The following is a 24428-nucleotide window of genomic DNA, read 5'->3' on the forward strand; positions in this document are numbered from 1 at the left end:
CTTTCCGCCTTATGGCTCGAAGCACAAGGGATCTGTTGATCTGTATCAAAATAAACCAGTTTTGTCTGTTTTAAAGTTCCCAACATGACACGAAGGGTGCCTCGTTTGGAATGGGCCAGAACATGACGTGACATCAGCAGGCCCTTCTTGTAGCAGGGCTTTAACCAGGGGCCAAACACATAGGCATGCAAATTAGAGCACAAGAGTGCAGAACACAGATGCTATAGATAGCTAATACACTTTAGATGTTAGCACCACTCCTTTAACCAGCTAAGCTGATCTCTGTGTAAACAGTCAGCGATGAAGCTCACACAGGATGTTGATTCCCTGTTCTCCTGAACAGACATTCCAGACTATTCTCTAATGTGAGAAGAAACACTGATACATGCTAAGATACAACAGCATGCTTTAGAGCTTTAGGCACAATGCTGGTTCAGTAATGTATTTATATAAGATACATGCCAGGATTATTACTTATATATATATATATTTGCATGCTTTCCTCTCAAGGCTGAAGTGTTTTGGAGCTGCTCCTAAATTGCACGTGCTGGTTCTGCCTCTGCAGCCGGCGGCTCAGAATAGCACCAACCCCACCCCCACCCTACCTACCCCCACCCCACCCCTCCCCTACCCCCAGACACTGCACAGCAGAGCACCAGGTCACATGGACTTCTATGGAGCTCCTACATTTGTTTCTCTCTCTCTCTCTCTCTATCATGGTCCTCACAAAGACCCACAAATTCACAAGAAACACAACCATGCCTGCTATATATAACTGAAACCATTTAAAACACAGAAACACAAGAAACATCAGCTTGTCAGATAACACAAAGTTTATAATTGAAACTTTGTGCAAGAAAGCAGGACAGACATGGCTTAACCAATGTACTTTTCTTATAGTCTTAAAGTATGATAGACTGCTGATCTATCTATCTATCTATCTATCTATCTATCTATCTATCTATCTATCTATCTATCTATCTATCTATCTATCTATCTATCTATCTATCTATCTATCTATCTGTGCAAATAGACATATTTATCTAACTCACTTGTTCATAACTTTCTAAAAGATAAAAAAAGATAAAAGAATAATAAAACTGATTAACTCATCATTGAACCCTGTAGGAAAATCTCCTTGTGCCTGTAAATAGTAAATTAGCCAGTGTCTCATAGAAACCAATAGGGGTTTCTTCGCACAATAATATTAACCGGGGCCAATGGTAACAAAGGATCCCGAGCACACGGCGACTCCACCCCCTTCTCTCCGCCTGCCTCCGAGCCTTTCACATGTGTATATAATCCCTGAGTTGACCCAGAAAACACTCACTCGTTTCAAGATCTGATGCGGGGTGCTTTTGTGCAGCGTCTGCGCTTGACTGTGCAGTTGAACCTTTCGGAATATAATCTGTAATCCCGGGGAGGCTCGTGGCGAATCTAATCCCGGTTGGTGCTACTGCGGCGGAATAGTTGGATTGTGAAAGGCGGGACGCAGGGTAAGGATGTTTTAATGCCGTGCTGCTTTAGGACTTGGGCTGGGAGCTCTATTGTTCGCTTTACTGGTGACTTTCTTAGCTACCCGATGCAGAGTTGAAATTACGTTATAATAACGATAATACCAGTTAAGAGTTTCAACTCGCTGATGCGTATTTTATGTGTGTAAGGGGTTGGAGTGCGTTTTTTTATTATTATGATAGACATATAATCCAAGGCACAGTTCAAGTCTAATAACTGTTCTTTTGTTGCTTTGACCCTGATTGGCTTATTAAATAGTAGCCTACAGTTTGTCTACTAGGATCGAAACACGCCAACTGAAACATATGTTTCACTACTACGACCATTAATAATAATAATAATAATAATAATAATAATAACAATAATTTATTATTACTACTACTACTGTTGTTGTTATTCATTGTAGTTAAATAATAATTAGTATTATTATACTACTGTATTTTATAAGTGCTTCTTTGATATTTTGAGAGGAAATCCTTGAAGGACCAGTCATGGACAGGCAGGTAGAAAGGGAGCGTGAGACACACAGGTAATCCTGATGTGGTAAAAGTCAGTGCTGACAGTGATGTGGAATTTTGCAGGTCTTTGTGTTGCTACAAGCAGAGGCCTCAAAGATACGTTTTGATAAACCACTGCCCTAACCATTATGACATTATTCATATGTCCAAACTGTGGTCTTGTGTCATCCACGTAAAAGCCTGTAGCTTGGTTTTGTTTTGATTTATGATTAAAACTCACTAGACTCACAATAGGACATGTGCCGTAGCTTTGGGTTAATCTACAGTTTGCTGCCTTGACACTAGCTGCATTCTCACGTTGACTGCTTTGGGTTGGTCAGTGAAGGGCTGCTCGAGGCTGGAGATTGTTGGCTGCACGTGTGAACTAACGCGTGTGTCACCCCTCCCCTGCAGCAGCAGGTCTGGTCCTCAGTACCCCCGTTCTGAAACCTTAACGCTGTGTTCCCTTTCACCGAAGGGAGAAGCCATGGCAGAGCACATGATGGTGCCCATGAACCACGGCCAGCCCAACGCTCCCCTGCACGGCTACCGGCTGGGCATGAACGGGCAGCAGCACGTGCCCCAGCCCAACCTCAGGGCCATGCCCGGCGGGCAGATGATGCACTACGGTCCTCAAGGAGCGATGGAGGCCACCATGAGGCAGCGGCCCAACATGGTGGGCCCCATGAACGGGCCGATGAACGGCGCCCCCATGGGCCACCACCAGATGCAGACGGCCAATATGATGTACGGTAACCAGGGCCAACAGCAGCAGCAGCAGCATCATCACATGCAGCAACAGGCCCAGCATCAGCACCAGCACCCGGGCCACCAGCAGGCCCAGCAACAGGCCCAGCACCAGCACCCGGGCCACCAGCAACCCCAGCAGCAGTACATGGGTGGCGGTCTCACTTCTCAGCAGCTCATGGCCAGCATGCACCTGCAGAAACTGAACACCCAGTACCACGGGCACCCGCTCGGGGCTATGAACGGCAACCACATGGCCAACGCTGTGCAGTTCCGCATGGGTCCCGCTCAGCTGGCCAACATGCAGCACATGGCCGGCCCCGCCCTCGGCCTCAACGGCATGGACGCCGACCTGATCGACGAGGAGGTTCTCACGTCGCTGGTCTTGGAGTTGGGACTAGACAGGGTGCAGGAGCTGCCGGAGCTCTTCCTGGGACAGAACGAGTTTGATTTTATATCGGACTTTGTCAGCAAACAGCAGCCCAGCACGGTGAGTTGCTGAGGTATGGATAGTAAACGTGGATGGTGGACCTGCTGAAGAGGTGATAATTGCCCTGTTCTTAGTCTTGGAGGAAACGATCCATGCAGAGCAGAGAAGAGTAGCCAGATGTTTCTCTGGTTCACTGCTGAGGTGCAGTGGTGCTCTGGCCCAAGCTGCATCTCTGCACGAGGATGGAGTGATTCATAACGCTCCTGCCCCTCCAGGTGTGAATGTAATAACATTGCAAGACTATGAGCTTGTTGTAATGCAACACACACTTGGTCCTTATAGCAGTTTTACATTCACATGTAACTTATTTATGTTCTTTCGATTATCAATGTAGATCACACAAATACACAGCAACTCGGTGGGAAGGTTTGTGTTGCAGAAATTATGTTGCAGTTATGATTTTTCTTTTGGGTGGGGTAACAATTGAGATTTGAGGTCTGAGATCTAATGTTTGGAGTTTAATTGGAAAATATCTACATGTAATGTTCTGGTTGGCAACAGTATAACTGGATGCTTGAAACATATTGCATTGATCTACATATACCAAGCAAACTCTGTAAGACACCTTCCAATATCTGCTGTGGATGTGCCATCACAACTGTTCTGTCTGAACTGTAAAGCTGCCTTTAAATCGCACAGCATCTATTTATTTGTCCTTTGTGGTCAGGAGGATTAAATGTGTGATTAGGTCTTATGTTAATAAATAGAAGGCCAGGTTACCACTGTGGCTTCATTTGTACATTTATCTCTGAATTTACTGGAGTAATGGAAAAAATGCTGCTGAAATCAACAAATGGGTCACCGGTTGCCATCTTGTATCATTTTTGGTATGGACTTTAAACAGTGATCTTATCATATTATTCTCATGTATCTTCTTATTGCTCAGAACAGGCAAGATTGAAAAAAAAATGTATGTATAAAAGTCACGGAGGGTTAAATGGACCCCCTGACGGATTACAGGCTGCCGGTCCAGTGCAGCTCACACAGAGTGGTAGTCGTTTCCACATTAGCACCCACCATCTTCATGCTAGTCTCATTTCAAAAACTTCAGTCTGAAGTGTTTGCCCTACCCTCCTGTCTGTGCTGTGGTACGCTGTTCTGGTATTCAACTGTAAATGCTTTACTTTTCAAATACATTTGTGAGTGTGTCTGGTGGGGTGGGGGTCAGTGCAGGTTACTCTGTGCTGACCCGTCCACACGGGCTCTGCAGGCCTGCACAGAGCACAGACTCCATTTATGGACACGTGTTGCTCAGGCTTCTGGAAGTGGGGGAGGGTGGTGGGGGGTTGCAGTGATGAGCTGTTAACGCTCCACTGTCATTTCCTTTCTTTCGGAGGGGCGACGGGGGGCACAGAAGACAGGGGGAGGGAGAGAAGGCTTTTCCAGCAACACAGTCCTGTGCTGAGAACATGCAGGCTTGCAGAAGAAAACCTGAAAACCTGCTTCATTTTCTCTTCCACAGTTTGACTGGACTGCTCCGAGCCTGTATAATTCTGGCCTGATCCTGGACGTTGCGTGTACAGATGTAACTGTGCTCCAACAGTACTGCACACGGTCATGTACAGTCTTTGAACCAGTGTGTAATTAACTTTTCCAGTCTTGACAAGTGTATGATCTGCTTCAATGGCTAAGAGAAGCTCAGCTGACCCTAATGGCATAACGGTCCTCTTCTCTCTTGCTTCTGTTTGAAGAAAATGTATTTATTTTAAGCGATAATAAACTATTTTATTTATGGAACAAAGCTTTATGAATAATCTGTTTTTTACCCTGTGGCATAATCTGAAAACAATGTGAATGCTAAGCTCACTTTTTCAATAATCAATCTCCAAGTCCTTGTGAATTGAGTGGTTGGGGTTCTCTACATAAAGCTGCATCGCTAGCTTCAGCACCTCTGGGGAATTCATCTTCCCTCTTAGCCTCTGCAATTTGAAACTTTCAGATAACAGTCACTGTGTGTGTGGTAAAATGTTCAGACTGGGCGTATGAGGATGACTAGGTTGGGCTGTGTAACGGCTTTTGTGTTTTTATTTGAATATAAGATGAACCCCCCCTCTCCCCCCCTCAGCCACAAATTGTTATCTAGATGAGAAATGTGTAAGACATGTGTAACTGTTGATGCAACTTGCCATAGCACAGTGTAACGCTTAGACAACATTACTGAGACAACTATGAATGCAGTGACTATAATTGTTCAGCAAAATTCCTTCTTCAGTGATGTTTTCTTTGTGTGATTCCACAACTTGGAATCATTAAGTTGCATTTCTTTGTTTTTCCACATGAAAGAGCAGACGTAAGGGTGTGACGGGAGATTGAACCAGTGGCTCTATCCCTTCCTCCCTGAGCCACCCACAACAGCCGCTACACACACACACTTCTTCCTGTGTATGCTCTCAGCACTCAGGCTACAAGAGCAATACAAAGTCCACTACAATGAGCGGTGAAATCCATGAATCCTTGACAGTGTTGTATAGTGGTCAGGAAAATCTCATTCACAAATAAATGAAAAAAAAGAGTAAAGAATAAAGAAAGAAAGAAAAGCAAAATCACAAATGACTACAAGAAATCGAGAAGGACACTGGGGACTGAGAAGTTGAGGCAGGTCTGGGGATTTCTCCTTGGGGTTTACCCAGGAGTTTCAGAGGATCCCGGAGAGACCACCTCTTCAAATCAACTCTGGTTTTACAGGCAGGCAGCAGTCACTTACGCTCACACCACGTCATTTCCAGTCCACACAGGTCACATGTTGATGTCACATGTGCCTTTTCTGTGTGTAAAGAAAGCTGAATGCTACTGTTTACACATCCACAACCATTTTAAGTAGATATGTATTAAATAAAAACATGTCAAAAGATGCTGTAATATTGTAAAAGCCACAACAGGAGTGTAAACAATGATTACATTAAATCAACAAGGTTTACATTAAATACGAAAATTGGTTCTTTCATTTTTCAATTGTGTTGTTCCATCATCAACCAATGTAATAAACTAACAATTTAGAGCTTATAATTATATTTATTATAGTATTGACCAAATGTACTTTCTTTGATTATTTTCATCTAGTTTCAGAAAATTCAGTTGGAATTTCCGAGTGTGACTTCTTCAGACTTTGCCATTTCAAAGATAGCCTCTATACAGCTATGGACTTCATCTTATTTATCTCACTAAATTCAGTTTGTTGGCAATTAGTGAATTGCTATTTTTAATAATTTAGCAGGAAAACACATTGCTAAACAAGTAAGATAACAGGTAGATGACGTCACCTGAGGCTCACATATGGTTAACGGTGCTTTCTGCTAATACATGTTTAGGCATGGCCTGTATACATGCATGAACACGCTCTGCTTTAGCTGAGGAAAATAAATTCAGCTGTGGGAAATCTTGTGGGAAAAGATTTCATTATGCTGATCTCTCACTCAGAAGAAATTGTGTAGAAGTCACTAAGTATGAATGTAAGAAACTGGTTTTAAATGATCAACTTTCTGACTGCAATAGTGCTTCAGTGGTCACACAAATGACTGAGCAGTTGAACGTCAGGTTCAGGTTGGCTAACCTTCTACAAATAATGGTACGTTTTCATTAGCAATGATTATATAGTTTTCTAACCAGCATGATAATGTTGGCTCATTATCCTGCATGTTGGCCATTTAAAGCATATCATAACAGAAGGCCATGGCATAGAGAGTGGGGACTTGAGTGACTCGAGATTCTCTCCATTCTCTGTTTTTTGCTGTAGGGCCTTTGATGTTAAGGGCAATGTATAAATTATTAATTTTTCCTCTGTGAAGCATAACCCTCAGTCTGGCCAGCTAGAACAGGTGAGATAGGAGTGGCAGTGTTTGTTTGTTTATTTGTGTGTGTGTGTGTGTGTGTGTGTGTGTGTGTGTGTGCCTCTCTGCTGTGTCTCCACAGGTCTGGCTCTAAGCTCATTCATGGCTTAATCTGACCAACAGACAGCTCTGAGCACAGCAAGATTCTGGGTTCTGGACATAAGGGGCCGTTGCTGGTTGCGTACTGAGAGCAGGCTAGCGGAAAGGTTCACACTCCAAATGTCTCCTGAGCACAACACTAGAAGCTCCAGCGTGCTGCTTTGGCAGGCTACAGCCGAGCAGATTGAGTGGGCATGATGGGGCTTGATCGTGCTGACATCTGACGTGCAGCACTGTGGTTCCACCAAGGCCATGGAGGCCTCTTGGAAGCTCAGATGAGATTTGCAGCAGCACCTGTGTGCGGAAAACCAGCCTGTCGCAGTTCAGCTGGCAGGGATTGGCTGAAGCCCAAAGGACCGGTACTGCCCTCCTGGATGGAGTTCCTGACTGTATTCGGACCGAGCAGAGGCTCCTGGGCTGGGGAGAACCGCACCGTGTTGGCCGGGTCAAGCTGCACCTCCCTGCAGGGCTTCATTCGGAGATTGTTAGAAATGAATCTGATCATGTAAATACAGTTTGCGGTGAACTTAAAAATGCACTTCACTACATAAAACACAGGTTCAATTTTACCCTAGAGTTTCTACCCTAGTGTTACTATATAAATCTATGTAACCAGGGCCACACTCACTATACACTTTATTAGCGTCTTCTGCATTGGTCAGTTTCTGACCCTGGGTGCACCGCTCACCAGATTTTATTTAGGTGACGGCCCATTCCCAGCACAGCAGTAACACTGTCATGGTTGTGACACAGTAGTGGGCGGTGTGCTGCTATGAGTGTGTCAGGACCAGCAGTGGGGCACGAGGTTTACACACATCAGTGTCACTGCTGTGCTGAGATTGGCACACCACCCGGAAATACCCAGATAACATTCCTCTTACATGTACTTAAAGAGCACACAAGGTGTAGTTTAATAATGCATAACAACAAATAATTATTGTGTTTCCAATAAAGTGACTGTTGAATATGTATTTTCATGAGGTTCCCTTGCTGTTTATCTCTCTCAGCTGAAGTATTTCAATGACTCAGATCTTTGCTAGGACTTTACTGACATTTCGTATGCTGATCACAGCTGAGAAATATGATGGGAAGGCAACAACTGGCCTTGCATCACAATATTCAAAGCAACGACGTCGTGGAACATTCTGGACAAGAGGTCTTCCACTTGGTCTCGCCGTGGGAGATGAAAGTGAAACACACAACACTCATGAATTACTACAGGGTGCACGCTGTGGGTTAGATCAGTTAACTGAGTTTTTAGAGGTTATTTCCTGTTTGCTGTGAGGATGTGGCAAGATTTACAGTATGTTGTGTCTCTTTGCAGCCTATGTGCACGATCGTGTCAACATCAAACATAGGGCTCACATGAAGAGCGTATGCAAGGAAACATCTGGTCTAGAAATGAACTAAATCTGAAATTGCATTCAGACTAATGCAAGTAGCAAGTATAACAGTGTTAGTATTAATTATATTGATACTATGTTATGTTATTTCCTCCATGTAAAAAGGTATGTGTCATTAAACACTTGATGTTCCCAACTGTAACATAGCCATATGGGCAGAGATGATATAATGCCCAAACACGCAGTGCTTGCAGAGAGACGTCCAATCAAACATCCACACAGGAGGGCACTGGTACCACTGGTACTGGAGGTTTGGGATTTGATGCAACAGCAGAACTCTAATGGCACAATGCAAATGCTTACACAACAGAGTACTGGGCAAAGTCAGAACGGATCCAAGGTGTGATATGATGGGTATTCATCAAAACTACGTAAATAGACTTTTTTGTACTGTGATATGTTTGTACACTTGTGCGTAACTCAGAACGTTTCAAAGCCAGTGACTGTGCACCAGAACCTCTCAGACAACAATTTGCTGCCCCCTTGTGCTAATTTGCAAGTAAAAATCAGGTTGGTGAATTTTAGTACGTTCACACACACAACATATTTTTGATGATCAGGATTTTTAGTTCTATATTTTAAAATTAAATTTCCTGTGAATCTAAGTCGAATTTAGCTCAATAAATAAATACATAAATAAACAAGCAAATAAATTAAATCCTTATTACTGGACCATCAAGCAGCTTTGCATAAGTCTCTGTTTAAACCATAGGGTCTGTGGCTTAAACGTTCAATTGTAAGTGCATCTGTACCATACCTCATCTAGACAGATAGCTAGGGGCTTATACAGCTAACTTGCTAAATTTGCGTTAGACAAGGTTAGCAATGAAAATAGAAATGAGCACCTTTGTTGCTTATGAAGAGTGATCGTTATTCTCATATTTACAAGTAGCCTAATTATAGGGGTGATTTTTTAAACATAAAAATGTTTGCATATATACTTTATAATCTTATTTCATTTTAAGGCCTTTGACTATACCTTACTATTGATGAAGAACAACTGATGAAAAACCCATAAGGAGACTTCATGTTTAACATTCGTTAGCTATGATTAACTGCATAGTGCTCTAAAGATCAGCTTGCAAGATAGCGTGACGCGTTCTACAGTCAGAAATATTGAGTCCAGTGAACAGAGGTCTAGTTTAAGGCCTTATGCTTGTTCCCTACACCTAAAACATGTTTTCCCATTTCTGTTTGTTTTTAGCAGTATTAGTGTTATATTATCTGAGTCAGGAAGAATAGTGTAGGAAAAAGACTACAGAAGATTTATTTTATTTGAGCCATACTGAGTGTAACACTCAGAACGTATGAACTCTAACAATATTGTATAAAAAATAAAAAAGTACAAATAACACAGTGTAAACATTAAAACAATACAAAACACAAGTTGTTTATCATGGCAGTAACTGCAGGTTAGGTGTTATGTATAAAATACAGTATTAGGTACAACAAAATGTCTCTGACAGAGACATCAATCAGAACCAATCCCAAAGGGGAGATCTAGTGTTTACCTGAAAAAAGCTGTTCAAGCCCTTGTTGACTGGGGCTATAAAAGTCATGGGAAATAAAAAGATACGTTTAAAAAACAGAGGCCCAGAAATGACCTGGATACAGTTCCCATGTCTCAGATCCAGCAACACAAGGCCCTGGTTTAAAAACACAAAGGACATTCCAGACTAAACACCTTGGAGAGAACTGAGCATGAATTAATGGGCCCCCTCGTGGAAACGGGGCGGTCTGTGCTACACTGTGTAATGGACGAGGACACGGACAGATGAGCAGGTCACGTCAGATGAGGCGACTGGAGGATGGGCCAGACTGGCGGCCCGAGGACCGCTGCTACAGTATGCTTCGGTAGGCGCGAGCTTGTCCTGTGCTCGGCTGGGGTACGAGTGGGTGTGAGGAGACGGCTGTGGCCGCCAGGATCAGCGCCCCTGCTTGAGTCTGTCGATGTGGAAGGTCAGCTTGAGGGCGGGGCCAAGCTTCAGGCCCATGTATTTCATCATCACGTCGCTGCGCAGCAAGAGCAGAGCCTTCCCGTCAATCTCCTGAAACCGGCCAATAGCAACAGAGACTGGGTCAAGTCATGCAATATATTCAGACCAGTAAAGTGCATAAAAGTACAAGTGCATACTCTAAATTTGCCCACATGCGCGGGACTGAGAGGCCACACAGTGGTAAACTCATATTAGCATCTACTTTGCTCTCTACAGCCACAAGTCTTTAATGGTTTAGAGATTAATGTGCATTTGTGGAACCATCAACTACTGTATTTTGTAATGCACCTGCAAATATAGCTAGAACATCAAGGGATTCACTGGGTCCCACCTAAATAGTGTAATAGTGTTTTTTGCACAAAAACTGGGTCACGAATACAGAATAGTGCTGGGGAAAGGGGTTGTTGCAGAATAAACAAATAAACACACATACAACAAAACAGAACAACAAACGGGGGGGGGGGGGTTAATTGGAACTGAGCAAGAAAAATAATTAATTAAACGGATAGATAAGCAAGTAACAAAAGGAGGGATCAGCTCTGGATGAACTGCAAAAATGGGGACCGAATATTGTTGTAATAATTAATGTTATCTTTTATGGTAATTGAGTATTCCCGTTAACAGATTATACCAGTGATTTACTGATAATTTTGTTCTGTCTTTCCAGTTAAGTAAAATACTCTTTTTAGCCACTGTTATAGAAATGAGAATGAATGTTTGCAGATATTTAGGCATTGGTAGAGAGGTAAGGTCGCCAAGCAGAGCTAAGATGGGAGAAGTTGGGATGCTATTGATGATATATATAAAAAAAGAGTCTCTTGGGGTGATTACCAAATCTGTGAAATGTTAGTGTATTAAATCATTTGCATTATCACAAACTCTGTTCCCTATAAAGGTGAGATATACAGTGCTCCTGATTAGACCATGCAGTGAATAGTGATTAGTGGACCATTTTGAACAGCTACGGAATCCAAGATGAACAGAACAGAGATTCATCTGATACAATATTCATCTGCTCTCTTTTCTCTCTATTTTCTACTCTGATCCTTAACGTACGTGCTTGCGGAAGAGGTCTGCGTGCGGGCCCAGCTGAGGATCCAAGTCTCTGATGAACTGCATCACGTCCTCCACTGTCCACAGGTTCGGGTCATGGCCGCTGGGCCGGGGGCTGTCCCTGGCGTTCAGGAAGCGCTCTGAACCTGCACATGAGAGCCAATCACAACTGTCCACTCAGATAAATGTCAGCTATGTAACATTCACAAAAGCCTATCATGAAATACTGATTTAAATTGGCTTAATTCCCTTTGCTTATATCCTTTTATAAACCACAGCAGGGCAGAAAGCCCACACTTGCTAATATTAGGCAAAATGGACCTGTCATATGATCCATGTGTTTCAACACAATCATGTGAAACCAGGAACAAAAAGCGGTGTATTATGAAATCCACATGCAAACACCAAAATGTATGCAGAAGTGAGTGAAACCAGTGTTAATACAATTGATACAATTATGCTGTGACGTACAAGTGATGCAAATCCGAATCCAGATCACTGACATGTTCTCAGTTCAAAGAGACAAAACTACAGAAGCACTATCAGGATCAGGGCCTGCATGACTGTGTATGTATGTGTATGTGTGTGTGTGTTTGTGTGTGTGTGCTAGCGCACCTGCAGAGCCCAAGCGATGCAGCTGGCCAGGTGAGCGGCAGCCCTGTGTGTGAGGGTGCAGACCCAGACTCTTACTGGGGGACAGGGGGGTTTTCTCAGAGTGCTCTGAGCCTCCATTCTCCAACAGAAAGGGCTCTGTTGAGCACACACACACACAATGTCATCCACACACACACACACACACACACACACACACACACACACACACACACACACACACACACACACACATTCAGAATATCCTGAGGTAAAAGTGCTTCAGCTCAGGTAATGTATACCCAAATCCAAACATCTCAGTGTTGCAGCTCCATTATTGAATGCTAAGGCCGTGGTACCTTCAGAGGAGAGGCGAAGGCTCCTGGACATTTTGTGGGGCAGCGGGCTGCTGCTGCAGGAGTCCTGGGTGAACCTCTTGGTTCCTCGCCCTGGTCCTGAACTAGGGCACTCCGCCAAGCTCCTCCTCTCTGACAGACGGGGGGCAAACGTTAAAGACGTACGTATACAGGCACAGGTGCCGTCACCTGAGCGCCACCCGAACGCATACGGACCTGCGTACGCGCTGCTCTCGTAGTGCACGCCTCCCTGGGACACGGGCTGGCTCCCAAACAGCGGGTCGCAGTGCAGGTTGTGGCAGAGCTTCTCGAGGAAGCGCAGGACGTACGTCACGCTGTTCACCGCCGGCAGCGTCAGGGTGTGCTGCTTCTGTTCAAAGTGCGCTGTTTGGTGGAAGAGCGGGAGATCTGTGTTGGAGCAGCCGAGCGGCACGGGGCACCAGATGTAAACAGAAAGGCTTCCACAACCGGCCATGCATGAAGATGTGGGAAGGACTTCTGAGTGTGGAGTCACTCTACCTGAACCCCAGCACACATTACAACACGCTCAGTAGGCGTGATGAAGCTGTGGAGTGTGAGCACACACGGGTGTGTAGACATGCGCTGACCTGAGATGATCTCTCCGCCATGGCCCGGTTTGAGGCAGGAGAAGACGGTGCCCTGGTTGTGGGCGGAGTCCACGCAGGCCTGCACGCACTGCTGCAGCACCGAGGAGGCCCGTCCTGGCCCGAAGTGGTCCGGCAGAGCCTGAACCCGCCGCGAGTCCAGGTGAGGACCCACCTTACCGTGTTTGTTCATGTACACGCACACTGGAGTGCACAAGTGCATAGGGAGGGAGGGAGGGAGGGAACAATGAAACGTGCTGTCTTCTTTCAGAATGCGTGGACTGGCGAATTCAGCTGTGCAACCAAATCTCTGGATGGCACAAGACATCTGGCTAAATCTATTCATGTGAATCTAACTGAATTTCTCATATAAATATGACTCCTGGTGTAGACGGGTTTTAAAGGTTCACTACAGGACGTGTGACCTCAGACTGGATATGACGGCGATACCTGTGGGGGCCTGCAAGGCGGCGCTGGGGATGGTGGCGTTGTCCAGTGGCACGGAGCTGGTATCTGGCTCTGGAGTGCTGCTGGTGGGGGAGGTGGGCACAGGGTCGGGCACCACACGAGGTTTCCTCTGTTCATAGGAGGAGACACACGCACACATTAGGTTCACCAGCTACTGGTACGATCCAAATAATGACAGACACAGGCAGAAGTCAAAAAGAGAGAAGGTAGGGAAGGTGGTTTGAGAGGGAGACCTTGCTGCCGGGTTTAGGGCCTCTCTTCTTTGGGATCTTGATGGGTTCTGTTTGGCTCTGGACCCAGTTGGCAGGCAGTCGGCCTCGGGGTCTGCCAGGACCGGCCATCGCTCCTTCTAGCCAAGCAGCACGTTTAGCCCAGCCCAGCTACAAGTTAAACAATACACATGTACAGGTCTTTGTAAAATGAAATATCCTCATAAGAGACACATCTGAATTAATGTGAAGTAGAGATTCCCTTGTTGTGAAGCATCAACGGTACCCACTCCCTGTCCCATGGTGTATCCTTTTCCATGGTGATTCATGTCCCATGGTGCACCCTGTTCCGTGCTGCTTTCTGCTCCATGATTTATCCTACTCCACACTGCACCCCGCTTCAGAGTATGCCCTGTCCCATGGTGCACCCTGCTTCATAGTTTACCCTGTCCCATGGTGTATCCTGTTCCATAGTGTGCCCTGTCCCATGGTGCACCCTGCTTCATAGTTTAACCTGTTCCATGGGGCCCCCCCTCCTATAATGTGCCCTGTCCCATGGTGCACCCTGCTTCATGGTATACCCTGACCTATAGTGCGTCCTGTCCCATGGTGCACCCTGTCCCATAGTGTGCCCTGTCCGGTGGTGCACCCTGCTTCATGGTGTACCGTCTTATAGTGTACCCTTGTCCCATGGCGCACCCTGTCCCATAGTGTGCCCTGTCCCGTGGTGCACCCTGCTTCATGATGCACCCTGCTTCATGGTGTACCCTGTCCTATAGTGTACCCTTGTCCCATGGTGTGCCCTGTCCCATATTGTACCCTGTCCTATAGTGTGCCCTGTCCCATGGTGCACATTTTTATGGTGTGCCCTGTCCCATGGTGCACCCTGCATCATGGTGTACCATGTCCCAGAGTGTGCCCTGTCCCGGGTGTAACCTGTCCCATGATGCACCCTGCTTCATAGTTTACCCTGTGCCATAGTGTGCCCTGTCCTATAGTGTGCCCTGTCCTATAGTGTGCCCTGTCCCGTGGTGCACCGTTTTATGGTGTACCCTGTCCCATGGTGTACCCTGTCCTATAGTGTGCCCTGTCCCGTGGTGCACCATTTTATGGTGTACCCTATCCCATGATACAACCTGTTCCATGGTGTACCGTGTCCCAGAGTGTGCCCTGTCCTGTGGTGCACCCTGCTTCATAGTGTACCCTGTCCCATGGCATACCTTGCTCCCAGGCTTAGGACCTCTCTTCTTGGGGATTTTAACAGGGTCTAGTCCTTTTCCAGGCTGCCCTGCCTGGGGCTCCATGGTGGCTGCGGTGCCCTTCTGGGTCCAGGGGTTGGCCAATTTGCTTTTTCTGCGGCCGGGCTTCCGTCCCTTCTGGGCTGGAGGCCTCCCGGGCGTGGGGTGCAAGCCGGTGCTCTCCACACTGCCGTCTGACAGGGTACCTAGAGTACCCAACGGCTTCAGTAACCCCACTAAAGGCAAAGAAGAGACGAAGAAGGAGCGTGACAACCAGATGCTTTTAAAACTCTTCCTATACTTTTGTGGGTGTTGCCACTGGCAGACTGTGACTTCTGTGGACAGTAAACTAGGCTTTTATCACCAGGTGAACACAGTACACCTTGAGCACTGCAATTTTATAAGGACAAGAAATGCACGACAACCCTCTTGTATATGCCCAGTGCTTAAAAGGTTGGGACTTAATATTCAAATACTTTTGAACTTATATCTGTACTGGCTTTGAAAAATATCCATAACCTCTAGCTCAACTGCAGAAACAATACTGACACTCCAGAACAAACCGTGTGTGAGTGATAAGAGCAGCAGTGGCCACAACAAACACTGGACAGACAACAGCATCACAGGGCTTTTGTTCTCAGAGCTGTGGTGACCCATTTCGCTTTAGAGGCACTGAACAAAGGCACGAGTTGTGTTACACATTCCAGCTGCCAGTGGCCCCAGCAGCACAGCATGAGTGAGTGTATGTGCATGCATGTGCGAATGAGACGGAGAGACAGAGAAAGAGAGAGACGGACAGAGACAGACAGAGAGGGAGGAACTATTTCTCAAGCAAGGTTAGCAAGCTTCAAGAAAAATTATGAAGCGTTTAGAACAGTTTACTTGAGCACTGCATTGCTGTGCAAAATTACACAGGCATTAACATCAGGAACACTGCACTCAAAACCAAACCAAGACTGGTATATGCCCTGCAAGAGTCCCCTGTCTCTCTTCCACAGCACAACACAAAACATCTTTCTGCTGACACAAAGCAAGAGCTATACACACCTGTATAAGCAGCCAGCTTGGTAGTTCGGACCAAGCTAAGACGGAGTGGAGAGGTACACACAAGCCAGAGTGACGAGGACACACACATGCTGGTGATATGCTCTGACATAGGACCGACGTGTGTATCACAGGGGTGTGTGTGCGTGTGTGTGTGTGTGTGTGTGTTACAGGCTCCACACACTTCCTTCCTGCCCTCAGTTTCGATCCTTTCTCAAAAGACCTTGAAAAACAATCTGAGAGAAGGTGACACCCTGTGTGTGTGTGTGTGTGTGTGTGTGTGTGTGTGTGTGTGTGTGTGTGTGTGTGTGTGTGTGTGTGTGTGTGTGTGTGTGTGTGTGTGTGTGTGTGAGAGAGAGAGAGAGAGAGGCTACTCTTGAAGAGAGATTATGATAGCATGATGCCAACAATGTGCCAACAGTGGGCACAAAGCTGTTCAAGTGAATGTCTGACCACAGTTCCAATGCATGTCTCATATCAACTGTCTGTAGGCCTCCCTTACCATCTGTCCCTCACAACGGGCCCCGTCTCACACACACACACACACACACACACACACACACACACACACACACACACACACACAGATCAAATGTGTGAATTAAATCTGTACTAACATTCTGTCACACACAGCCAGGCGCATGAAACAAAACAGTACACAGCTTACCACAAATAAAACTACAGCTTTCCAAAATGGCATGAAGTCCTTCTGCATGCAATGAGTGTAATGAAGTCTCAGTCCCTCTCACTCTCACTCTCTCTCTCTTTCTCTCTCTCTCTCCTGGGTGAAAACTCACTGTCCTCTCTTTCACCCTCTCCTCCACAGTCCCACCCAAACAGTTTTGCCACTCCTACTGTCTCCTCCTCCCTGCCCTGACATCACACACCATGCCCACATGAAACAGGAACCCTTGAGTTCACGTCTTTTTTCTCGCCGCTCCGTTCTCCCGCTGGAAGCCCCCTGGCGGGCAGGCGCCAACGTGAGGCCCACCGCCGGGTAAGGAGTGCTCTGCGAGCACCAGCAGGCCAGCTGGGCTCATGCCAAGGGATCACAAGTGTCTGCAAGTGGCCTGGGCCCTGGCCCACTTTGCCCCTGTTTCACCAGCACACACAGTTCAGCTGCTCCACCCTCTCAGCTGTAGATTCACTGCAGCACATTCCACTCCTGTGAGCGGCTCCGTCGCTTTTCGCTGTGTTTATCTCCACCCGAATGTTTTTAACCTGATGTAATTTGTAAAAATGTTGCATCTGTACCCAAAACGATTAAGCTAAATGTTATGTTGGCATTTCTGTTAGGTTCAACAGCTGATTGTCTCATTTGTTTTCTACAGTGAATGAAAACCACAAGTCTTGTTGTCGCACCACAGCTCACATGCTGCCTGTTCGCTGAACAAAAGCAAAGGCTCTGTTTCCAAACACTGGCAAAAGCACCACTGAATCAGATAACAAGTACAGGCCCAGAAATGGAGAGAAAGAGAGAAAAGAGACAGTGACAGTGAGAGAGAGAGAGAGAGAGAGAGAGAGAGAGAATACACGGCAGGAGAGAGAAGCACCTTTAGTGCCCGGGGGCTGCAGGTTGTCTCCAGTGAGCGCGCACCAGCCCACGGGGAAGATGTCTCTGGAGTCGTAGCGGCAGTAGTAGTCGAAAGCGCCCCGCCAGCCGTCGAAGGTGACCAGCACCTCCACGCCCCGCAGGGCCCCCACCGTGGCAGGGCAGATGAAGTGCGGGTTCTTCCGGTCCACTGCCTCCAGCTTCATCCCGACCTGGAAGCGGTTCTGCTCCGGTGAGGGGGGTTCCTGCTGAGGGACCCCAGAGATGGGGGGACAGTGAGAGGGACGGATGGAGAGACAGAGTGAAAACTAGCATAAGATCAAATCAAATAAAGGTTAGGTCTTCCTCAGTTTATGAATAAATGAATAAAAATGCATAAACATTTCAATAATCCTGTTATAAATACGAATGCACTGGCACTAATAACAAGATAAATAGTCTCCATCACTGAACTAACAAATGGGTACATAAGAATAAGACACAAGGAGCTGGCATTGATGCTAGCTCTAAACATTAATTTCAATGGTACATAAGAAAAAGAGGCTCAGAATACTCAGTGGCAGAAATGCAGTGCTGCTTTTTTGTGAACCACCCAAAGATGATCACTGTTTTCTAAAAAAAATAATAAAATGAAATTTTAAAAATCTTATGAAATGAACATCCAAATCTCAATTTGTAAAGCAAACCTTCAATTATGGGACACAGAAACAAGATATACATTTCGTTATTTATTCAACAAAAGTATTCAACTCTCTCAAAAAAACTGACGAGTGCAACAGTATGTGAACTCTTAGTATCTTGTGGCACCTCCTTCTGCAGCCATTACTTCAATCAAACATCTTCTGTAACCACAAACGAGTGTCTCACATATGCTTTCTGGGATTTTTGTCCACTCCTTGCAGAACTCCACAGTTGAGATGTTGAAGGAACATCTGGCATGTATCGCCCACATCAGATCTTGCCACAGCATTTCTATGGGATTGAGGTCTGGACGTTGACTGGCCCAATCCAGAGTGCACATCTTCTTTCTCTTTCTCTTGGTAGTTTTGCTGAAATATTTTGGGTCATTATCTCGTTGCATAATCCATTTCCGTCCCATGTAGGTTCTTCTCTTTATATGCAGTGTTGACTTTTCTCCCAACATTGTGCCTGTAATTGTGGCCACATAATTCAATTTTGGACTCATCTGCCAGACAATATACTTCCAGAAAGACTCTGGTTTGTCCAAGTGCTCTCTGGCCAAGTTTTAACTGGCATCTTTGTTCTTTCTTGACAGCTGAGGCTTCCTTCTAGCAACTGTCAACATGTCTATTGATTTTTCGCCTGATTGTAGATGCATGTATCTTTATCCCAGATGCTCCCAGAGAGGTCTCCATCTCTCTGAAGGTGATGTGTGGGTTTGGCCTTTACCTTAATTATTATTTTTCTGATGTGTCTTGGTGTAAGTTTTGATGGCTGTCCCTCCATTTGTAAATGATTTGTCTTATAGTGGATGGATGGAGCTGGAATCTTTTGGATGGTCTTGTAGTTTCCCCAGACTGATAGGCAGTTATCACCTTCCCCAGACTGATGTGCTATAACCAGCTTCTTCCTGATATCCTCAGATTTCTCCTTTCCTCTCATCATGTTGATCTGTGCACTTTCTGCCTTAGTGCAAAAGTGGTTTGGTTGGTTTCCTCTCCCTTTTAATCAGTGTGACTCAAATCTTTTCCCAAGGATGTCTCATTTGATTGGTCTGTTAATTGATTTACTTGAGAACTCACATGTGTTTCACCTGAGTCTTTTACCTAATTGACTTTACCAATGCAGCTGTGGTTCATTTACTTCTGCACTTTGCTCTGATTACACATTTTATGTAGTCTGCTGGTAACTCACACATTTCCCTCAATGTGTGAGGGAAATGTTATTCCCATAATTATTCACAGTGCCACAGTTATCACCCCATTCGTCGTGTGTGTGTGTGTGTGTGTGTGTGTGTGTGTTTGGGTGTGTGCACGTGCCGGTTCGCATGTATATGTGGTTACCTTGTGAAAGATGCGTGCTGGGGCCATCTCAGCACCATTCAGTGTTTTTAGTAGGAACATGGGCCATGATGACGCATTCAGACGGAACCCTGGAGATCAAAACTCCCACTCAGAAATCACCTCAGAAATTAAACCCATTAAACAAAACCAGGCAAGAAGCAACACTTAATCCTGTTTACATCTTTAAGATTTGACCTAAAATATACATGTTGTAATTACTAACATATGTTCAGTAATTAATTACTATATAATACTATACTATATAAATGCATGACGTGAAAGACAATTAATAAACAATATAATAAGAGAACATGATTCTGTAATCTTCATCAGTAGGGACATCCAGAGGCTGTTGAAGACATTACAAACTGAGTTCTGGTCAAATCTTTCAATAAATCATACTCCCTGATGCTGAATTAGCTTTTGCCACAGTTTTCTGTGGGTGTGTGTGTGTGTGTGTGTGTGTGTCCTGCTTACCCAGAGGTGGCTGCAACATGCCTCCATTCTTCTCACAGTTGCCGATGGGCTGGATCTCAGAGGAGTCCACCAATCGCCAGAAGTCGTTCTTGTTGTCACTGCCGTCGAGACGCAGGCGTAAGCGCGAGCCGGTCAGCCCCACCACAGTGGCGATGCAGGTGGACGTGGTGTTCCTGGGGTCCTGGGCCTCCAGTTTCATCCCTGCCTTGAACTCATTCACTGGAGGTGTAGTGCTCTGTGGGGGAGTGGTGTGTGCTCAGAGTCCTGCCCCAACCTCACTGCAACACTACCCAGCCACAGTACTGATACTTCTTTCACCCCATGATTCAAATCCTTTTCCAAGTTCTATCATCAGTGAATACACCCATACATTGTTCCAAATTAACCGGCGGTGCCTGTCACATATTGAGCTGAAGGTTACTGAGCAGAAGTCTGTTTCAGAGTTGTGTTTGTGAGGAAGAAAATGATGCTCACCTGTTTGAAACAGTGGCCAGGTGCAGCTATGGCACCAGTTTCTTTTAAATACTTCTCCCAACTAAAGTGCCCTATGGAACAGTAAGGAAAAATCTTTCAGCCTTACCAGGTAATGTGTAGTAGCATGCACACATACGTTCTATCCTTAATCTCTCAACTGAAAGTTTACCTGTACGGTACTGTTGTCCGGACATGGGTGATAATAAGGGTACAAATCATATACAAGACAACTTTCAGTCCTAAACAGGAATTCTGTAACATTTAGTGTTTGTGCGAGTCACAGCAAGACTGTCAGTGCTCCTTTTAGGAAGGCATAGGCTAAATGGGTTTAAACCAGATTTGAATTAGTTCCCAGGTACCTTGATACTGTGATGGAACACGCGAGGGCCGTCCACTCCGCGCATGTTTGACCCGCCTGCCATCTTTCCACTCAATAGCTAATGAGAGGGAAAAATACAAGAAAGAGAGACACGTTTCACTATAACGTCACATAATCTACAGTACATTTAGTTATTTTTCTTTGCAAAAATAAACACCTTGTTCACTAAGCAAAGCTCATCTGACTTATAACATAGAGCTTTGGTAAACAGCATAGAGTGTTATGAACTATAAGCATGCCACGAGTCAGATTAAGACCTTACCTTTCGAAGGCACAGGTTTTCTCATGATCCTGCAATAGTTTCACTTCTCTCTTTAAAGAACATAAACTAGAATCAGTGAAGCATAAGCCATGCTAGACTGAAACCAAGCCTGTCTCTAATAACTAGTTAGATAACATTAATCACAAATAACTGTACATCAAGACCAATCCATATTATTGGTTTATGTTTACTTTTACTTGTGTGGTGCCAAACGTTTCTCTGTATGATTTAGTCAGCTAAATTGGGCATCTTCTGTCCTCCAGGCAGGGGGTAAGGGTGTGGGACACAGACACTAGTAATAACAAAGGAGCACAAGCAGCTGTCATCCCTGTCTCGCTGTTAGATGGACCGTCAGATGGACTGGTTTTTAAAAAAGACGCCTCAAGCATTTTCTTAACCACTGTTCATCTGGCTTAAGTGACAAAAAGGTCGTCGGGGTCAGACATCGTGCAAGTGACCCTCCAGGTCAGAGTCAAGTGGCCGACCTCGAGATTGCTTTTCTTAAAAAAAAACTGCAACCTTGACCATTTATGAAAACAGCAATACAATACTAACATATCTAGCTAACCCTAGGTAATCCCTAATCCCACTTTCACTAGCTACAGTAATAAAAACACACACTAGTCCTGGCTGAAGAGATCTAAACACTCCTGTTTACAAACACACATCACGCAGCACTAACGTGGCGTTACAGCTAATTAAACACATATCAAATCACGTGAAGCAGGTAGACGATACGAGCGTGCAGAACAATACCTCAGGTCCGCATTAGTGTCTCGGGGATACGGATCCTTCAGTTTGCTGTGTGTTTTTTCTCTCTCTTTCAAAAGAAGTGCGCCTTTTTGCGCCAGGAGGATGGCGTCCACACGCAGGCGACCAGTCCCTCCCTCTCTGCCCTCGCCAAGAAAATGACAGCAACGTTATTTTCCCGGGACGCAGCAGAAGTTTCTTGAGAAAGAAACGCTTTAAGTAATTATTAGACTCGTTTAATCGACCTAAAATAGGTTAAAGAAGAAAAGAAATAAAGCAACAAGCAGTCAAAACAGAGCACAAAGCCAAAGGCGACCAAAGGCTCCACTACAGGGATCAAAGCAGTAACCCGCGACGGCAGCTAGCCGAGTGGGGCTAATGCTACTAGCACCACACGACTCGGGGGTTGATTAAAGACTCGGGGCGGTTAGCTGCCTGCCCGCCTACCTGCCGCTTTAAACGGCCACTTTTATTGTTCACCACACACGTAAAGAGCGAACGGACATCGCAGAAGTGTTCAGGGCATCACTGTCGTGTGCTGGTACTCGACTGACATTATCATGCAGTGCTAGCTAGCTAGCTAGGCTAACAACCACAGTACAGTAAATCATTATAGCAACTAGCTAGCTAGCTGGGCTAACAACCACAGTATTGTAGATCACTATAGCAACTAGCTAGCTAGCTGGGCTAACAACCACAGTACTGTAGATCACTATAGCAACTAGCTAGCTAGCTGGGCTAACAACCACAGTACTGTAGATCACTATAGCAACTAGCTAACTAGCTGGGCTAACAACCACAGTACTGTATATCACTATAGCAACTAGCTAGCTAGCTGGGCTAACAACCACAGTACTGTAGATCACTATAGCAACTAGCTAGCTAGCTGGGCTAACAACCACAGTACTGTAGATCACTATAGCAACTAGCTAGCTAGCTGGGCTAACAACCACAGTACTGTAGATCACTATAGCAACTAGCTAGCTAGCTGGGCTAACGCCAGTACTGTAGATCACTATAGCAACTAGCTAGCTAGCTGGGATAACAACCACAGTACTGTAGATCACTATAGACATTAGCTAGCTAGCTGAGCTAACAACGACAGTACTGTAGATCACTATAGCAACTAGCTAGCTAGCTGGGCTAACAACCACAGTACTGTAGATCACTATAGCAACTAGCTAGCTAGCTTACTTAGCGCCAAGATTAGCCACCTGAGTATCAGTGTACCACTGTAGCTGGGTAGCTACCATAGTATTTCCCCCCTCAAAGCCACAGTAAAGATATGTCTGTAAACCCAGGTAATGCAAAAAATAAATAAATAATAGAAATAATAGTACCATATGCATGTAAACAAAATAATTTACCTTGTTCGTAAGAATAGTTTAATGTTTGTTTAATGTGATGTTAGTCCGCCATGTTTAGTAGTGCGGATGTAGTGTGTTTTGAGTGAGGGGAGGGAGTGAAGGGGCTCGTCCCACAGCAGCGCACATTCTGGTAAACGTGAGTGAGTTACCTGGATAACTATCCAACTACCTGGCAAGACCCTCGAGTGTGTGTGTGTGTGTGTGTGTGTGTGTGTGTGTGTGGGGGGGGGGGGTTCCTCGTTTTCTGTTAATAACATTTAATGAGATAAACGTAAGTGAAGTGTTGACACCTTGGAGTAGAGGCGCTATAATCAGACCAAAGTTTATTGTTTAGGTAAACAAACAACAAAGTTGTTTACAAGTAAGCAGCGAGCCTCCCCACAATGGAATGTAAGTTAGCTGGAAAGTTTATTTCCCTCTGCATAAAGTTTCAATGGATAAATTTAAAAATAAAAGGACATTGCACAACATTTACCTCTGTATCTGTAGAGCCTAGCAGAGCCCATTCATCTTTAATTTGATCTATTTGTGATAGGGTAAATATTTCTCATTTTCGCCTGACAAGCTGTAAAAAAATGTGGGTCTTGGTTGTGGAGAGTTCTTGCCACATATCTTCTGTGGGCATTTCTTTTTAAGATTTTGGCAGATTGATCCCACACTAATCAATAAAATATATAATACAATTTTTTTGTAAAAATGTGCTACTATGTTGTCTATGTAGCTATAATCGCCTCTACAATTATGTGGACATCTACTATGGAACAATTATTCTCTGATGCGCTATTCATTGAGGTGAAATAAAAAGCGACATATAAACATACAGAAAGTGTTGTCATCCGCGAACATGGTGGATTAAAAATAACATTACTGTCCTTTAAAACATTAGTGTCCACTAAAATAAAACAAAACCACACACCCTAAACACAAGAAGTGGATAAACTCAATATGTCAGTTTTAGAAAGAAAAGCAGGCTATATCGATATGCATTAAAACAACCAATTAAT

At 45.0% G+C, this 24428-nt stretch overlaps 2 protein-coding genes across 5 annotated transcripts; one reads left to right on the forward strand and one right to left on the reverse strand.

The window, feature by feature from the left end:
- Window positions 1-1304: 1304 nt before the first annotated feature.
- Window positions 1305-4990, forward strand: cited4b (Cbp/p300-interacting transactivator, with Glu/Asp-rich carboxy-terminal domain, 4b). The gene is made up of 2 exons (XM_076971757.1): window positions 1305-1496; window positions 2491-4990. The coding sequence occupies exon 2, from the start codon at window positions 2500-2502 to the stop codon at window positions 3259-3261; it is 762 nt and encodes a 253-aa protein (XP_076827872.1). The 5' UTR covers window positions 1305-1496; window positions 2491-2499; the 3' UTR covers window positions 3262-4990.
- A 4844-nt stretch (window positions 4991-9834) lies between these two features.
- LOC143474317 (polycomb protein SCMH1-like) lies at window positions 9835-23533 on the reverse strand. 4 transcript variants are annotated; one of them, XM_076971764.1, is made up of 17 exons: window positions 23425-23533; window positions 22064-22198; window positions 21308-21357; window positions 21026-21103; window positions 20667-20737; window positions 20193-20427; window positions 19716-19804; window positions 17693-17936; window positions 15078-15331; window positions 13882-14028; window positions 13631-13757; window positions 13184-13384; window positions 12792-12959; window positions 12579-12707; window positions 12244-12378; window positions 11632-11774; window positions 9835-10626 (listed from the first exon to the last, which is right to left on the reverse strand). In XM_076971764.1, exons 3-17 carry the CDS (start codon window positions 21330-21332, stop codon window positions 10504-10506), a joined length of 2169 nt encoding a protein of 722 aa, XP_076827879.1. In that variant the 5' UTR covers window positions 21333-21357; window positions 22064-22198; window positions 23425-23533; the 3' UTR covers window positions 9835-10503. The 4 variants fall into 4 exon arrangements, with proteins under 4 accessions (XP_076827879.1, XP_076827876.1, XP_076827878.1 ...); XM_076971761.1 differs by having other exon boundaries at window positions 17693-17939; XM_076971763.1 differs by lacking the exon at window positions 23425-23533 and adding an exon at window positions 22505-22778 and having other exon boundaries at window positions 17693-17939.
- Window positions 23534-24428: the final 895 nt, after the last annotated feature.

This window comes from Brachyhypopomus gauderio, chromosome 13 (assembly GCF_052324685.1).
Source record: "Brachyhypopomus gauderio isolate BG-103 chromosome 13, BGAUD_0.2, whole genome shotgun sequence".
Lineage (NCBI taxonomy): Eukaryota > Metazoa > Chordata > Actinopteri > Gymnotiformes > Hypopomidae > Brachyhypopomus > Brachyhypopomus gauderio.

Coding starts and splice junctions, on each gene's coding strand:
- cited4b (XM_076971757.1), top strand. CDS start 2,500: ATGGCAGAGCACATGATGGTGCCCATGAACCACGGCCAGCCCAACGCT.
- LOC143474317 (XM_076971761.1), bottom strand. CDS start 21,332: ATGAGAAAACCTGTGCCTTCGAAAG. Junction 19,805..20,192: donor CATGTTGCAGCCACCTCTGG/GTAAGCAGGACA, acceptor TTTGATCTCCAG/GGTTCCGTCTGAATGCGTCA. Junction 13,385..13,630: donor CGCCTTGCAGGCCCCCACAG/GTATCGCCGTCA, acceptor TGTGCACTCCAG/TGTGCGTGTACATGAACAAA.